Source organism: Salvelinus fontinalis, chromosome 10 (assembly GCF_029448725.1).
Source record: "Salvelinus fontinalis isolate EN_2023a chromosome 10, ASM2944872v1, whole genome shotgun sequence".
NCBI lineage: Eukaryota > Metazoa > Chordata > Actinopteri > Salmoniformes > Salmonidae > Salvelinus > Salvelinus fontinalis.
The window spans coordinates 37,622,584-37,640,267 of record NC_074674.1 but is presented as its reverse complement, the minus strand read 5'-3'; the positions used below and the strand labels follow the sequence as shown (position 1 = coordinate 37,640,267).

Below are 17,684 nucleotides of genomic sequence, written 5' to 3'. Positions count from 1 at the left end.
TCTTCTCTCCATCCCTCTCCACCGCCCCCCTACTTCCTTCTTTCCATCCCTCTTCACTGCCTCTCTACTTTCTTCTCTCCATCCCTCTCCACCGCCCCCCTACTTCCTTCTTTCCATCCCTCTCCACCACCCCCTACTTTCTTCTCTCCATCCCTCTCCACCACCCCCTACTTTCTTCTCTCATCCCTCTCCACCGCCTCCCTACTTTCTTCTCTCATCCCTCTCCACCGCCTCCCTACTTTCTTCTTTCCATCCCTCTTCACTGCCTCCCTACTTTCTTCTCTCCATCCCTCTCCACCGCCCCCTACTTTCTTCTTTCCATCCCTCTTCACTGCCTCCCTACTTTCTTCTCTCCATCCCTCTCCACCGCCCCCTACTTTCTTCTCTCATCCCTCTCCACCGCCTCCCTACTTTCTTCTCTCATCCCTCTCCACCGCCTCCCTACTTTCTTCTTTCCATCCCTCTTCACTGCCTCCCTACTTTCTTCTCTCCATCCCTCTCCACCGCCCCCCTACTTCCTTCTTTCCATCCCTCTTCACTGTCCCCCTACTTCCTTCTCTCCCTCTCTCTCCACCGCCCCCCTACTTCCTTCTCTCCATCCCTCTCCACCGCCCCCCTACTTCCTTCTCTCCATCCCTCTTCACTGCCTCCCTACTTTCTTCTCTCCATCCCTCTCCACCGCCCCCTACTTCCTTCTCTCCCTCCCTCTCCACCGCCCCCCTACTTCCTTCTCTCATCCCTCTCCACCGCCCCCCTACTTCCTTCTTTCCATCCCTCTGCACTGCCTCCCTACTTTCTTCTCTCATCCCTCTCCACTGCCTACTACCTTCTCTCCATTCCTCTCCACTGCCTCCTACCTTCTCTCTATCCCTCTCCACTGCCTACTACCTTCTCTCCATTCCTCTCCACTGCATCCTACCTTCTCTCCATCCCTCTTCACTGCTTCCTACATTCTCTCCATCCCTCTCCACTGTTCCCCTCCTTCCTTCTCTCCATTGCCTCTTTCCCCTCCATCCCTCACCTCTTTGGTGACGTAGTTCTGTACCAGTCTATAGAGGGGTCTCCCCCCATCATCCCTATTCTTCTCTATTCTTCTCACCATCCTTCTCTCCCTCTGTTCCCCCCTTCCTTCATCTGTTCCTCATTCCACCCTCACTTATTTGGTGGTGTTGTCCTCTGTACCAGACAGTCCATCACCCTCCCTTCATCTCCCTGCCCCTTCATCCATCTCTCCCTCCATCCCCCCTCACCTCCTTAGTGACGTTGTCCTGCACCAGGTTGTAGAGGGGCACGATGCGGCTGACCTCCAGCAGGACAGGGATGGGCGAGGGCTGCTCGCGGCCTCCCTGACGGCACAGGTGGCAGGCCGACGGGCAGCTGCCCTTCTCTTCGCAGCGGATCTCCACGCCACTCACCAGGTCCTCTGTCAGCAGCTGGGTCTTCAGCAGCCCAGACAGGTAGCTGATGAAGGGCATGGACTTGAGCTCGCGCCTGCTTCCCTGGTCTGTCGCTTCTGGGAGATAGAGAGAAGGAGAGAGGGCAACTGAAAAACAGTCTATAGTCTAACATCAGATTTTATCAGTCCTAACCTTAATCATTAGGGACATGGAGAAATAGCTGACCCTGTGTCAGTGGTTGGGAGCAACATCTACCTATCCCAAAAAACACATTGTGTGAATGACAAGAGACTTTCCTTTTCGTTTAGCTTTATTTACACAGATTAGTCTCATTTTGAGATTAAATCTCTTCGTGAGAGACCTCATCATTGTTGATAGAACGGTGTCTGAACGACAAAGGACCAGAGCCAAACCCTAACACACGCAAACATGCATCGAAGTACGTCCGCCACATGTCCTGAATTGCCCATAACACAGGGCTGACAGCTGCATTCACGTCTTCCTATCCACTCCGTCTCCACTCCCCCAAAACGACTCATATCAAAATACACAGCCAGTGATAGGGGGGTTTCACATGGCCGCCTCACTCACATCACATGTGCCACCATCTGGATCTACTTTCTATTGAGGTAAAACAAAATAATCCCTCATTGTCATCAACTCCTCCACCGGGAATGAACGGAGGGTGATGACTTATTCCTGAAGTAGTGTAAATAAACATTGTTTGATTTTCTCATCGACTGTGGGATTCTTGCGCATAACGTACCGAGCCAGTGGGCTAACAATGCTACGTTGGAAAGAAGTGAAACAGGGAGTCATGTTAATTGAGTGTTGAGTGTTTCCCTGGATGGAAGGGAGGATGGAGGCAAGTATACAGCCATGTGTTGGGAAAGCAGCAGATGTGCTGTCTGTCTGTGTTGATGGGAGGAGAGACCGGACACACAGCAAATTTGCGATCAAAATTTTAACACCCACAGTGTTAAACGTAACACTTTCTTGTGTATATATAGCCCACCAAAATAGTGTTAAACTAACACTTTTTAAAGTGTTGATAAACTAACACCTCAAGAGTCCCTAAAACCAAGGATGTTGCAAATTCCGACTATCATTAACATTTTATTGGTGCTGATGCTGTTACACAATCTCAGTGTTAGGGAATTAACACCTGTGGTGTTACAGTAATTTGTTTTTGCGTGTTTTTTGTTTTATCAATGTACGGTTTAACGCCTTATTTGCATATTTATTTCCCAGGTTGCCTTTCGAGTGAATTTTAGAGGTACCTGTACCACACATGACTGTGTTTGCTAGTGACAGTGACATGTTTGTTGCAATCAATGGCTTTCATTCCTGTATTCTTCACCAAATGAGTCCCTAAGTTAATATTTTATCATAAAAAAAAAATATTTATGACAATCCATTACTTTTTTTTGACAATACCATACTTCGACAGCCTAGTTTTACTCACAGTGATTTGAAACTCCTGGTTTAGATGCCACATAGGCAAGTCATATTATGCTGGCTTGCAAAGTGTTCTATAATTCCTATTGGAATCCAGTCAGAGTTAGGATACGCCCTGACCTTAGAGATCTTTTTTATGTCTCTATTTTAGTTTGGTCAGGGCGTGAGTTGGGGTGGGCATTCTATGTTTTGTGTTCTATGTTTTCTGTTTTGTGTTGCTGAACCTGACAGAACTACCCACCACCAAAGGACCAAGCAGCGTGGTGAAAGGGAATCCTGGACAGGTGAGCAGTGCTATCTGGAGTATGAGACAACCTGGGAGGAGATAGAGAGGTGGTCGGTCGACCCAGAGAGAGTGCCGGAGCCCGCCTGGGATTCTCTAGAACAGTGCGAGGAGGGATACTGGAGAATGGAGTTGGCGACACGAAAACGGCTGGCAAGGAAGCCCGAGAGGCAGCCCCCCCCCAAAACATTGTGGGGGGCACACGGGGAGTGTGGCAGAGTCAGGTAGTAGACCTGAGCCAACTCCTCGTGCTTACCGTGGCGAGCATGGGACTGGTCAGGCCCTGTGCTATGGGGTGATGCTCACGGTGTCGAGGCGGAGCATTCACAGGCCGGTGTGCTCGGTGCCAGCGTCCCACATTTGCCGGGTGGAAGCTGGCATCCAGCCAGAACGAGTAGGGCCAGCTCTGCGCTCGAGACCGCCAGTGCGCCTCCACGGCCCAGTGTATCTGGTGCCTCGGCCAAGGAAGAGGCCTCCTGGATGTCTCCCCAGCCTGGTGACTCCTGTGCCTGCTCCCAGAGCCAGGTCTCCTGTGTGTCTCCCCAGCCCGGTGAGTCCTGTGCCTGCCTCCTGTCCGGAGCTGCCAGAGTCTCCCTCCTGTCCGGAGCTGCCAGAGTCGCCCTCCTGTCCGGAGCTGCCAGAGTCGCCCTCCTGCCCGGAGCTGCCAGAGTCTCCCTCCTGTACGGAGCTGCCAGAGTCTCCCTCCTGTCTGGAGCTGCCAGAGTCTCCCTCCTGTACGGAGCTGCCAGAGTCTCCCTCCTGTCCGGAGCTGCCAGAGTCTCCCTCCTGTCCGGAGCTGCCAGAGTCTCCCTCCTGTCCGGAGCTGCCAGAGTCAACCTCCTGTCCGGAGCTGCCAGAGTCTCCCTCCTATCCGGAGCTGCCAGAGTCTCCTTCCTGTCTGGAGCTGCCAGAGTCGCCCTCCTGTCCGCTGCGAGGGTCCCCAGTCCGAGGTCGGCGGCGAGGGTCCCCGCTCCAGAGGCGCAATCTAAGTGGACCAAGCTTAAGGTGGAGTGGGGTCCACGTCCCGCACCAGAGCCGCCACCGCGGATAGATGCCCACCCAGACCCTCCCCTATAGGTTCAGGTTTTGCGGCCGGAGTCCGCACCTTTGGGGGGGGGGGGGGGGGGGGGGTGGGGGGGTGGTACTGTCACGCCCTAACCTTAGAGATCCTTTTTATGTCTCTATTTTGGTTTGGTCAGGGCGTGAGTTGGGGTGGGCATTCTATGTTTTGTGTTCTATGTTTTCTATTTCTGTGTTTTTGGCCGGGTGTGGTTCTCAATGAGAGGCAGCTGTCTATCGTTGTCTCTGATTGATACTTTTCGTTGTCTCTGATTGATACCATACTTAGGTATCCTTTTCCCACCTGTGTTTTGTGGGTAGTGTCACGTTCTGTCCTTTATTTCCTTTGTTTTGTCTTTATTTAGTATGGTCAGGGCGTGAGTTGGGGTGGGCAGTCTATGTGTGTTTTTCTATGTTGGGGTTTTGAGTTCGGCCTGGTATGGTTCTCAATCAGAGGCAGCTGTCAATCGTTGTCCCTGACTGAGAATCATACTTAGGTAGCCTGGGTTTCACTTTTGGTTTGTGGGTGTTTGTTTCCGTGTGAGTGTTTGTTACCACACAGTACTGTTTCGGTTTCGTTCATGTTCACATTTATTGTTTTGTATTTCATATTGTTCAGTTTATGTTTTAAAATAAACGTTATGGACACTTACCACGCTGCGCATTGGTCTTCCGATCCTTCAAACTTCTCCTCCTCAAATGAGGAGTTCTTTTCTGTTTAGCTGTTTTGTTTGCCTGACAGAACTGTTCGCTTTCGTTCTCCTGTTTGTTGTTTTTGTTCGATTGGTATTTTAACACAGTTCACCACAGGTGATAACCTCACTAGAATCAACACTCAGATATAACACTCACAACACTTTTTACCTCAACACTGAGATTTAAACACCTGCCAATTCGCTGTGCAGGCTGGAGAGGAGCTCTGACTGAGTGGTGAGGGTCTCTCAGAAACAGCAATGTTCAATCAAATGGACACTGTTGCAAACTGCTAATGGGAGGAAATTATATTAATCATGTGCTATGGATGATTTTGCTTAATTCTTCCAAATGTGTATTTATTGTGGGGGGGTCTTCATAACCCCAAGTGGGTATGAATGTTTTCATCGCATATCAGAATTAATATTGTTTTGTTCAATCTGCATGCCTTGTCTAAGTAGTTCCATTACCTAACCTGTACACTTTTGCTGCACAGGATCAATGCCGTGGTTGACTATGAGTGAATGATTTCCAGCCATAGTCTCTAATTGTTTGCTATTAAGAGGCCTACAGGTTTACTCCAACTGCAGAGCAAATAACTGACTCAGTCATGTCCGTTGTAACGGCAGTCGTAATCCTCCTCCTCGGACGAGGAGAGGCGAGAAGGATCGGACCAATACGCGGAGTGGTTAGTGCTCATAGTGATTTAATAATTAACAACAACAATATGCGATACAAAATAACTACCGTGACAGTCCTGTGTGGCGGAACACTGACACAAGAACAAACACCCACAAAACAAAAGTGAAACCCAGGCTGCCTAAGTATGATTCTCAATCAGGGACAACGATTGACAGCTGCCTCTGATTGAGAATCATACCCAGCCGAACACAAACATCCCAACATAGAAAATCACACATAGACAAACCCACCCAACTCACGCCCTGACCAACTAAATAAATACAAGACAAAAGAAAACAGGTCAGGAACGTGACATAACCCCCCCCCTTAAGGTGCGAACTCCGGGCGCACCAGCATAAACTCTAGGGGAGGGTCTGGGTGGGCGTCTGTCCACGGTGGCGGCTCTGGCGCTGGTCGTGGTCCCCACCCCACCATAGTCAATCCCCTCTTCCGTAGCCTCCTCCAAATTAACCCCACTAGATTAATGGGCAGCACCGGACTGAGGGGCAGCACTGGACTGAGGGGCAACACCGGACTGAGGGGCAGCACCGGACTGAGGGACGGATCCTGGCTGGCTGGCTCTGGCAGATCCTGGCTGGCTGGCTCTGGCGGATCCTGGCTGGCTGGCTCTGGCGGGTCCTGGCTGGCTGGCTCTGGTGGGTCCTGGCTGGACGGCTCTGGCTGGTCCTGGCTGGACGGCTCTGGCTGGTCCTGGCTGGACGGCTCTGGGCAGGCAGGCAGCTCAGACAGCGCTGGGCAGGCAGACAGTTCAGACACTGGCTGCGCTGGAGAGGAGGAAGGCTCTGACAGCGCTGGACAGGTGGGAGCAACTGGGGAGAGAAACCGGAGAGACAGCCTGGTGCTGGGGGCTGCCACCGGAGGACTGGTACGTGAAGGAGGCACCGGGTATACCGGACCGTGAAGGAGGACACGCGCTCTTGAGCACCGAGCCTGCCCAACCTTACCAGGTTGAATGATCCCCGTAGCCCTGCCAGTGCGGCGAGGTGGAATAGCCCGCACTGAGCTATGCTGGCGAACCGGGGACACCATTTGTAAGGCTGGTGCCATGTACGCCGGCCCGAGGAGACGCACTGGAGGCCAGATGCGTTGGGCCGGCTTCATGGCACCTGGCTCGATGCCCAACCTAGCCCTACCAGTGCGGCGAGGTGGAATAGCCCGCACTGGACTAAGCACGTGTACTGGGGACACCGTGCGCTTTACCGCATAACACGGTGTCTGACCAGTACGACGCCCTCTCACTCCACGGTAAGCACGGGGAGTTGGCTCAGGTATCCTACCCGGCTTTGCCACACTCCGCATGTGCCCCCCCCCCCCCCCCCCCCCCCCTCCAAGAAATTTTTGGGTCTGACTCTCGGGCTCCCAACCGCGTCGCCGCGCTGCCTCCTCATACCAGCGCCTCTCTGCTTTCGCTGCCTCCAACTCCGCCTTGGGACGGCGATATTCCCCTGGCTGAACCCAGGGTCCTTTGCCGTCCAGGATCTCTTCCCAAGTCCACGAGTCCTGTGTCTTCTGTTGCTGCTGTCGCTGCCCTTTTCCACTCCGCTTGGCCCTTTGTTGGTGGGTGTTTCTGTAACGGCAGTCGTAATCCTCCTCCTCGGACGAGGAGAGGCGAGAAGGATCGGACCAATACGAGGAGTGGTTAGTGCTCATAGTGATTTAATAATTAACAACAACAATATGCGATACAAAATAACTACTGTGACAGTCCTGTGTGGCGGAACACTGACACAGGAACAAACACCCACAAAACACACGTGAAACCCAGGCTGCCTAAGTATGATTCTCAATCAGGGACAACGATTGACAGCTGCCTCTGATTGAGAATCATACCAGGCCGAACACAAACATCCCAACATAGAAAATGACACATAGACAAACCCACCCAACTCACGCCCTGACCAACTATATAAATACAAGACAAAAGAAAACAGGTCAGGAACGTGACATCCATCTCATCTAGGAAAAGGTCTGCGCTAGAGCTGAATCAACAGGCGGAGGAGAACACCAGGCAGGGCCAGAGGTGAGATGTATTAGCTAGCTACACCCCTAACCAAAGGCCAAACTCACACAGTTTGTGCTAGCTACATTTTACCAGAAGAGGAAAGGGGGAAAACATTTAAGTGACTTATTTATTATTCTTATTTTCAATGACAGCCTAGGAGCCTAGGTTAACTGCCTTGTTCAGGGGCAGAACAACAGATTTTTACCTTGTCAGCTCAGGGATTCGATCTTGCAACCTTTCAGTTCCTAATCCAATACTCTAACCACTAGGCTACCTGCCGCCCCGATAGAGTAATTAGCAGCAGCTTAGGGTAAAAGTCATTTAAAAGATTTCACATTATTAATTTCCAAATTATTAATTTTCTGCAATGCATTTAATCATATTGAATAGAGCAGCCTTCGGGAATATTTTACAGAACAAAAAGAAAATGTACAGCGCGTGAACTTAATCAGCATGTGTGTCCGTTCTTAAACTCACTAGTCTCGCATTCTCTCTCGACGGCTCTTTAAAAGCCGAGCCAAGGACAAAGCTTGTTATGCCTTCTGCTTCCATTCCTCATACACGCAAACACATTCTGAGCTGGACTCTCTCACAGAACATCTGTGAAAAATAGCTTCCACTGGAGCAGGTGGGGAAAAAGCTTAAATGTAACGCGGGTGCAGATTATCTGACATTTTCAGGATAAGAGGACTAGTCAGTGACAGAGTTCCAAATGAATCTTCTACGCAAAAACAAACATTCCACTGCCACAAGGAATCACCACCCATATACTGTAACACCAGCTCAAATGAGATATATACACTGTAGTAAAAATGTAAAATACAGAGGTGAGAAGCGTGACAGTCAATAAATTCCCTCTTTCATTCAACACATGCAAGTGTGTGAGATATACGTCATCAGACAGTGTATATGTGTATTGATAATAGGCTGATGTTGTGGTGAGACTGTGGGCTCCAAACACAGACCCAGCTGCAGAGCAGAGAGTGTGAAAGGACTGGAGTAGTGAAAGGGGAGGGATACACTCCTCCATATCCTATGTAAACAAGCTCAAGGGGTGGCCCTAAGAGCCCAATTACACGCACTTCTTGAGTCAACACAGACACAGAAAGGAGCTGTCATCACTTGGCCCTCGCAATAAAGCCCTGTGATTATCCCAGGTTTACTGCAGGCTTCGCAGGGCTGCTCATCACAGCCGTCTGCGTTACTTCCTTCCCCTTCCACTTCATCCGTAAGCCTGCGACAATCATTTCTGACAGTTAATATTAATCCCAAAGTTTTAGATGGGATTGAGAGGTGACAACTGGACACTGGATAACACAACCCGTATGCATTAATTACAGGTGTGTAGGAGGCTTACAACTGTGTAAAATTCTATTTTGTCTGGATTGTACAGAAAATGTATCAATGGGTAGCTTAAATTGATTTGGGAGACTTGCAGTGAAGATGTTGTGTTTTATATTTGGGCAATCTGTAAAACAGACAGTTAATATATAAAGGATGTGTTTGTGTCTGTTTCTCTCCTTCTCCGGTGTCTCTCTCTTGCCCCTCCAACGTCCTGACGGGCTGTGGCCGATGAAGGACGGCACGGGTTGCTATGACTACTCAAAGGGCACGGACTGCACGGACGGCTTCAACGGGGGCTCTCTCTCCCTCTCTCCGTCTCTCCCTCTCTCTAAATAATGAGTCTTTGTTGATACAGTGCATTCTTAGAAACTACACTCTGGTCATGATCGTGGCCCTGGCAACACCAGCAACGTGTCAGATATCTCAGTGCTAATTTCACACAGATGTTGTCAGATTGTTAGTGTTGGCATTGTTATTATTGCCCCATAAAATATCTCTGTTCAGGAGTTTTTTGACATGCAATTTGGCCTTTGTAACTACTCTGGTACTCGTCAAGATCATATCCCCTATTTATTCTCCTCAGTCAGTTGATTTCTGCATTTTCTTAGTTAAAATGCAAGATCAAGGGAAATTGCAATGAAATACACACATGATGAGGAGGGAGAGACACAGAGAGAGAGAGGGTGCATCTCAGTAGTATAAAGTGAGTAGCTACATCCCCTCGTCTAGCCTACTCTCCATCTGAATCAATCCGGGTTGTGGGTGGAAGCAATATAGTAGAAAACACTCTGATTTATGCAAAAGTCCCCGAAAATATTCAAAACTAAAACAAAGTGCTGTTGAAGTTTTTGTTTTCTCCCAAGGCCCATGTGTCAGATGAATATATGTAGACAGTGATTTTTAGGTAAGCAAAGATAACTCATGCTTCCTAAATACCACAATATCAATATGGCACAGCTGCAGCACAATCACAGCAACAGCACAAAAGGTTTCTGTTCTGTGAGTCAAAAGCCTATTGTCTTTACAAATGCCTTGATAAATTGAAAATATATTTTAAGCTTACTGAGAATGTTTAGAGAAAACATTTAAATGCATAGCTAAAGCAAGCATATAGCCTATCCTTTTTCATTTCCATTTACCTTTTAGTTATGCATAGGTTAACATTATGATTGCGTTATGAAAATCTTCAAATTGCGAATTAACTTTTAATTTATATTAATGTGCAGGTAGTTCATTTTCTGAACTGCAATTTGTTTGTTGTTGTATTTATTAGTATCCTCATTACCCCATTAGCAGCTACTCTTCCTGGGATCCAACAGGGCTAAAATAATTACATCACAACAAAACACAACAACCACCTACATCATAAATAAAACAATACATCATACAAGGTATTATTTCATTATTACTCTATTATTACAACCCTGTAGCTCACTACAAATACATTTTGTAATAAGACCTTTGCTGCCATCTAGGGGTCAGCTGATATACTATTTTCCATGGCCTGCAGCATCTGCACACATCTGCCCATGACTGTATATAACTGTAGGCTACTGCTAGAGATGGATACTTTTCACAGGTTCAAAGGATATGTCTTCTTACTGTCCTCATTTATTTTCATCCTGTTACTACAGGATGTAAGAGCATTGTATTACATTTCATGGAAGGCATGTCTATAAATCCTGCATTGCTCTCAAATGGCCCACATCATTTCATGATAAATGATTTGAGTTGGGATAATTGAATAATTCATTTTCTGGTACAGGATTTTAAGAGGTGTACCGTTTTTCAGAAAGGAGGAATTATCAAATGATGTATAATGCAATGCCCATGACATTAGAATAATATATTTTCTTTGCTAAAACTAGAGTGTTGTATTGTACTAATAAACCAACATTCCATTTTATACTAGCTACATTATTTAATACATGATCTTATGAAACTTAATTTCCCATATAACCCTGTATAAAATAATTCCAAACTGATTGACTAAAAATAACTGCCAACCACTTTGGGACCCTGTCCCAGATGCAGATGTAAGAGCCAATGAAAATAGAGGTGGTTGGAAAATAACGCCTCGATCCCACCCACAGTATTTGCGCCAAATACGTAGCATCATCTGGATATGTGTGCAATGAAAGTTCAACATTCGCTTTCTGCTACCATTTCTGTGAAGCCGTCCACACATACAGTTTGTTGCATACATTCGATAAATCCAACGTATGCACCACACATAACGTACCGCAACTGCCTCTGCAACGCAATGCTGCTAGGCAAACGCAGCGTTCCATTGGAAATTAATGTACTTCTGAACTACCAAAATACTGTCGGTGTGATCGAGGCGTAAATATTACGTAAAGTTACGTCAACACCGCAGTCTCGCTACAGTAGCAGCAGCAGCACACCCACTAAACGCCCCTGTACCACGACAGATCTGACATTGAAACCAAGGTAAGATGTTATGCTAGTTTAAGATGTCAACCCAAGAAAACTAGACCTTTAGGATCATAGCATGTATATACTTGACTTTCAAAAACCACTCGATCATAAATTCTTACGTGACTGCTCTAAACTGGAAGTCACACCGCGATTTGGGGAGGCCTCCCACTGCAAGCTGCCTAACATAGCTCGCGCTAGCATCAGCAAACAACATGCCACGAGATTATCAATTATTCATTGTGTGTAGTACAACTATGCAGAAATGCGTCGTCTGCATGCAAATAACTGACCATGCTGTTGTCATTTGCATTTGCCATGTAGTGACAGCTTGATTTGAGAAATATCCGTTATGCTAACGTTAGCTAACTTGCTAGCTAACAACAGCTAGCATTTAGCTAACATATTGACAGCTCAATAACACAAACGTCGCAGCATTCGTATAGCTAGTTAGTTAGCGTAGATAAGCAAGTAAGTCAGTAGTTAGTTAGATAAATGTGGTAATGAGAAGTGGTATCACTACTTGAAAGCAGGCTAGCTTGCTGCTGCTTGTGCTACACTCCCCTTAATTATATGACCAGCTAAAGTGCACTGTATCAGTTACAGTAAGTATACGTTTAAGTTTCGCACAGTGGAGTTTATTCTTCCAATGTTCCTGAGAGGTGACTCTGGTAACTAGAGTCTAGTAGTTCATTACTCGTGGTCAAAATGCAATGCACCATTAGAGGAATGGTAATGATTATTCAGCCATTTTAATGAGAAATCATGACAAAGCATCTTTACTCTGCTTGTTATAAGTTGTTAGCAATGCAACCTCTTTCCAACATAAGTAATTGTCATTGATACTTTGAGTAGTGAATCATTTCAATTTTTAATCCTCTCCTCACAGGTGTGAACACGATGGCGGCAGCTTTGCCGGCTCTGGACCCGGACCTGCTACGGGAGGTCCTGGAGTGCCCCATCTGCCTGGAGACTTACAACCAGGAGCAGCTGCGGCCCAAGCTATTGCAGTGTGGCCACACCGTGTGCAGACAGTGTCTGGAAAAGCTGCTGGCTAGCACCATTAACGGCGTGCGATGCCCCTTCTGCAGCAGGGTCTCCCGCATGAGCAGCATCTCCCAGCTGGCTGACAACCTCACTGTGCTCAAGATCCTGGACTGTGCCAGCTCCTGCACTACCGCCGGCGCCCTCATGTGCAAGACCTGCCGCAACCGCCTACCCCGACAGTACTGCCTAGACTGTGGCACGGTGCTCTGCGACCTCTGCAAGGGTGAGGGCCACCAGCAGCAGGGCCACACCGTCCAGCCCATCCGGGCGGTCGCTGAGCAGCGCCGGAAGGACCTGGGTGGTAAGCTGGCATCCCTCCGCGAAGCCATGGACCACATCCAGAAAAAGAGGGCAGCTATTGACAGTCTGACAAAGAACATGCGGGTAAAGTACCGGGCAGTGCAGCAGGAGTACGCCCGGGCTGAGCTGCGTCTGCAGGAGGAGCTGGGGCGCCAGCGGCGGGCCTTCGCTGCCTCCATGGCCGAGGTGGAGAAGCTTAACAGTCAGATCCTGGAGGAGCAGACATACCTGCTTAACCTGGCCGAGGTGCAGGTGGTGTCCCGCTGCGACTACCTGACCATGCAGGTGAAGCAGAGTGACATTGCACTGTTGGAGGACGGAGGGGTGAAGGACGAGGAGGAGCTGGACCTAAGGAGCAGCCTGGAACTGCCTACTCTGATCAAGCTCCAGGACCCTGAGCTGGTGACTACGGAGCACCCCGAGGCCCTGGACGTGGCCCAGCTCACCACCAAACCCTGCACCGTCAACACTGATGAGGATGAGGGGATGCTGGAGTTTGGGGTTGGTGCCATGTGCAGGGCTGCAGAAGCGGTGGGGGACCTGTACAGAGACATTGATATAGTAATGCCTGTAGATGAGGCCGTGTGTGCCTCACCGGGCAGCTTTAAATCCAAGTCCATGGATGAAGGGGGGCCCTCCTCTCCCGGTGATGCCAGGGTTGGCTCGGGGCCACAGCACTGCCAGTTTGTAAAAAAGATGGGTTGCAAGGGTAACCTGCCGGGGATGTTCAACCTGCCAGTTAGCATCTGCGTCACCTCACAAGGTGAGGTCCTGGTGGCTGACCGGGGCAACTACCGCATCCAGATCTTTAACCGCAAAGGCTTCCAGAGGGAGATCCGCCGCAACCCCAGCAGCATCGACAACTTTGTACTGAGCTTCCTGGGTGCCGACCTGCCCAACCTCATCCCGCTGTCCATCGCTATCACGCCTCAGGGCCTTATCGGGGTCACCGACAACTACGACAACTCGGTCAAGGTATACACCACCGACGGCCACTGCGTGGCCTGCCACAAGAATCAGCTGATCAAGCCGTGGGGCATCGCCGCCATGCCCTCGGGTCAATTCGTGGTGTCTGACGTGGAGGGCGGCAAGCTCTGGTGCCTGGCGGTGGATCGCAACGTGGGTGTGGTCAACTACAACCGCCTATGCTCGGCCGTGCGGCCCAAGTTCGTGACGTGCGACGCAGCAGGCACCGTCTACTTCACCCAGGGGTTGGGCCTGAATATTGAGAACCGCCACAACGAGCACCACCTAGAGGGGGGTTTCTCCATCGGCTCGGTGGGCACGGATGGCCAGCTGGGCAAACAGCTCAGCCACTTCTTCTCGGAGACTGAGGACTTCCGTTGCATCACGGGCATGTGCGTGGACGCAAACGGGGACCTTTTGGTGACAGACAGCGGCAGGAAGGAGATCCTGCAGTTCCCCAAAGAGGGCGGCTTCAACGTGCTCATCCAGGAGGGACTGACGTGCCCTGTAGGCGTGGCCGTCACACAGAAAGGACAGCTGATGGTGCTGGACTGCTGGGACCACTGTGTAAAAGTCTACACGTACCTACAGAGGAGACGCTCCTCCACCTGCTAGGGGCTAAGAAACTACAAATCTAGTGTGTGTGTATGGGGGTGTGTGTAGAGACGGTGGTGAACTGTTGATCTGTCACTTTAAAATAAATGGCTTCATTCCAAACAACTCATGCTCTTCCGTGATCTGATCTCTGGTCAGTGCTTAGCAGGTCATATAATGAGCCCATATTCTAATCACTGATCCCTGGTCAGTCAGTGGGACTGGCTAGGAGCAGACTGGAACCAAGCCTGTGTCTATCTAACATTTGAGCTGCCTCGGTTGATTTTTATGAATCACAGCACTAAAGACAGCAATAATGCATCAGTGTTGTCACTTTGGGGGTGGGGGAAACCGGTATGTCAATCAACGTGTGAAATTGTTATATTTTAATTGATGTACTATACAAAAGAGATTTATGAGAATTTCTAAGCCTAATGACGTGGCAAGAAAATAAATTGCTAAAATGAATTGCGCTTACAGGCCTTATCGGTTTAGAAGGGATGTCTAATCGAAAACTTCTCAAATGTAAAGGATGGGATCATGGACATGATCACTATAACCCAGCCATCAATAAAACGTATATCATGTAGTTCAAGTTGCTGACTGGAGTGTTGGACTCCCAGGGGGTTCCATCTTCAACCTACAAATGAGTGAAGTTACATGTAGACACAGATCTAGGATCAGCTTACCCTCCCTTAACTTGAACCATTAGTGGGGGAACTTCTTCCTATTCTGTAACTTCCAATCCCATATCCAGGGATTGCATTGTGCTACAATAATGGACATCCTTTATTAATCTGAGGCAAAGAAAAAATACAGATGAGTACATAGGTGAAATTCTGGTAATTTATTGTGAAACCATGTTTTTTGAATCACCAAAGGATTGAAATGCAATATATTGTGGTAGACAGCATGCTAACCATGTCACTGCAATAGTCTCTCACTACAAAATCGTTTCTAAAATGATCACCACAGGTAGGCCTATTCCATGTTTAACTGACATATCACACTACTTATATTTTAAGCCTAACTGACAAATCACTACAGATATTCCAAATATATTACATTTACAATATAAAAAGGCATAAAATGCTATAAAAATCAAGTGTCCTTGTTTCAATGTGATGAACAGCAAAACCTTTGCTCTGTCTAAATGTGATTTCAATTCACTGGACTTAACTGGAGAGATTCCTTTTCATGTAATTTCCTATTTCCTCTTAGTTAAAAAAAAAATATATATATATATATATATACACACTACTGGGTCTTCTTGATGTTCTGTTTTTGTGCATTATGTGTGTTGAATCAACCTATGTGTCTTTCAGAAGTTTGGCCTTCGGTGGAGGCAGTGACTTTACAGTATGTGTTACTATGGCATTAGATGAGTTTCTGCATAACTTGAGTCTCAATTTCATGTTTGTAATGTTAATTATCTATTGAGTGCAATAAACCCAACATTGATCAAGATCTGCATGTTGTGGTTTCAGATTTATTGTAGATGACACTGGCTGTTGGGGAAATGTAAAAAATGTGGGGTGACTGGTAGCCTAGCGGTTAGAGCGTTGGGCCAGTAACCGAATCATTGCTGGTTCAAATACCTGAGGTGACAAATTGAAACATATCTGTGCCATTGAGAAAGGCACCTAACTTTCTCCAGGGGCACCGTACTATTATGGCTGACCCTGAAAAACAACACATTTCACTGCACCTCTCCGGGTCAACAGCCCTTTGTACCATAAGCCTACCTGTGGTCAATTCTTTGGAAGTATCTGCAGTGCAGCAAATGCATTTATTCAAAGCATGTCTCTTTGTATTCCAGTGTTTACAATGCATACTTTGAACCTATTTATTTGGTAAAACATTAAACATCCTTTTCATGCTATCCACAGCCCTCACCCAGTCAGTAACAGACCAATTCCATTGAGAAGTTCTCAGTGGTGCAGCATAGTACAGTACAAAAGCCCCTTCAGGTCTTGCCTCATTTTTCTGTTGCAGGAAAAACTGAATTATGAAATGCAACTGAAGGAATTCCGAGAGGCTATTCTCTCTGCTTTGTCTCAGGAGCAACGGCCACTTATAAAATCAGGAATCATGTCTGTCACGCTATGAATCATATCTCTACCTGCAGCATCCTGAACGTTGCACCATATTGAATAAGCCCCACTTTTGCTCTTTTGTCTGGGATTTAATTAACCAATTAAGACTATTGATAGTCCACTCACCTGGATTCCTGGGTCTAAATTGATCACTGATGGGACACCTGCATTACATGCAGCTTCCCACTCTCCGTGCTCACCTTTCTGGTACTGTAGCCAGAGCTGCTGCTGGGCCTTCTTGCTGGGGAAGTAGATGGTGCAGCTGAGCTCGGAGCCGTACAGGGCCTCAGACACATAATGGCTGCCGTACTGCTGGATGAAGGACAGCAGCTCCTCTCTGGTGCTCTCTGCAGTCAGCGTCTTCAAAACCTTGGAGAAACCTGGGAACCGTGGAGGGGAAGTAATATGGAACAAATTGAATTGTAGTTATAGCTGAAGCAAAAAAAAAAAAAAGGTTTTGTAAATGCTATATGATTTACTGTATGTGTTTTCCGTGCAGTATGATAGTTTAGTAGTGGTAAGCTTTTAAAATAGTGAAATATATGACAGTACATTGACACTTCATACCTGTAGACAAGGTGATGGCGCTGAGCTTGACTTTGTACAGGTTGCTCCTCACTCTCCACTGCTGAACCATGGGATAGCCCATAGCCTCATTAAACTGGGCATCGCCTGCAATGGACATAGACACATATATATAGTCATGAATTACTTCCACAATTTTAGTAGGCCCAAATTTTTTCATGCATTGAAAGCTATGGATAATTTGTGTCAGCGTTTCAGTTACACAGGCACATTTGTAACTGTCTGAAGTGCATTAGCTAGCTTTGTTTCTCTTTCACACAAACACTGTCTGTGTACAGTGTGTATCCTGTTGTTTCCAACAACACTATTTATCTCGGCACGAAAGTTCCCACCCCGTGCGCAATAAATGGCAGACGGCCGCAATAGCTCCAATTGGATTTCCAGCATTAAGGCGTGAGCAATCTCACCTCCGTAATTGCATTACCAAACTATCATATGAGTCTGGGTCAGCACAGTGCCATTAGAACACAGGAGTGACGAGAACAACAACAGAATTCCCACTTGAACCTAAATAATTTATTTATCCCCATTTGTGTTCAGAGAAGGGTAGCAGACCCTTCTGGAAACTAGTCACAGGTCAACAAGAAGCAAAGTGCTGCAGCCAATTCAGCTAATGGACGGAGGTAGTAGTCCTGAGCTGCGGTTTCAAGCCAACTGAGTAGTCACGGCCCCCAAAGGGGTCGTGGGAGGGGAACACGTGGGGTGAAGAAGGTGCACGTGTC

The 17,684-nt window shown here is 47.8% G+C and overlaps 2 protein-coding genes across 7 annotated transcripts in view; one reads left to right on the top strand and one right to left on the bottom strand.

The window, feature by feature from the left end:
- Nucleotides 1-17,684, bottom strand: part of LOC129864123 (astrotactin-2-like) — a 485,619-nt gene that overhangs the window by 103,794 nt on the left and 364,141 nt on the right. For all 6 annotated transcript variants that reach the window (XM_055936744.1, XM_055936743.1, XM_055936745.1 and 3 more), the window contains 3 exons: nt 16,945-17,049; nt 16,578-16,757; nt 1,251-1,513 (listed from right to left, as the gene is read on the bottom strand). In XM_055936744.1, coding sequence (XP_055792719.1) covers nt 1,251-1,513; nt 16,578-16,757; nt 16,945-17,049 — 548 coding nt within the window. The remainder of the gene's footprint in view (nt 1-1,250; nt 1,514-16,577; nt 16,758-16,944; nt 17,050-17,684) is intronic.
- On the top strand, nt 11,136-15,748 carry trim32 (tripartite motif containing 32). The gene is made up of 2 exons (XM_055936749.1): nt 11,136-11,389; nt 12,264-15,748. The coding sequence occupies exon 2, from the start codon at nt 12,275-12,277 to the stop codon at nt 14,300-14,302; it is 2,028 nt and encodes a 675-aa protein (XP_055792724.1). The 5' UTR covers nt 11,136-11,389; nt 12,264-12,274; the 3' UTR covers nt 14,303-15,748.

What these genes read in the sequence shown, in the direction of transcription:
- trim32 (XM_055936749.1), top strand. Translation starts at nt 12,275, where the DNA reads ATGGCGGCAGCTTTGCCGGCTCTGGACCCGGACCTGCTACGGGAGGTC.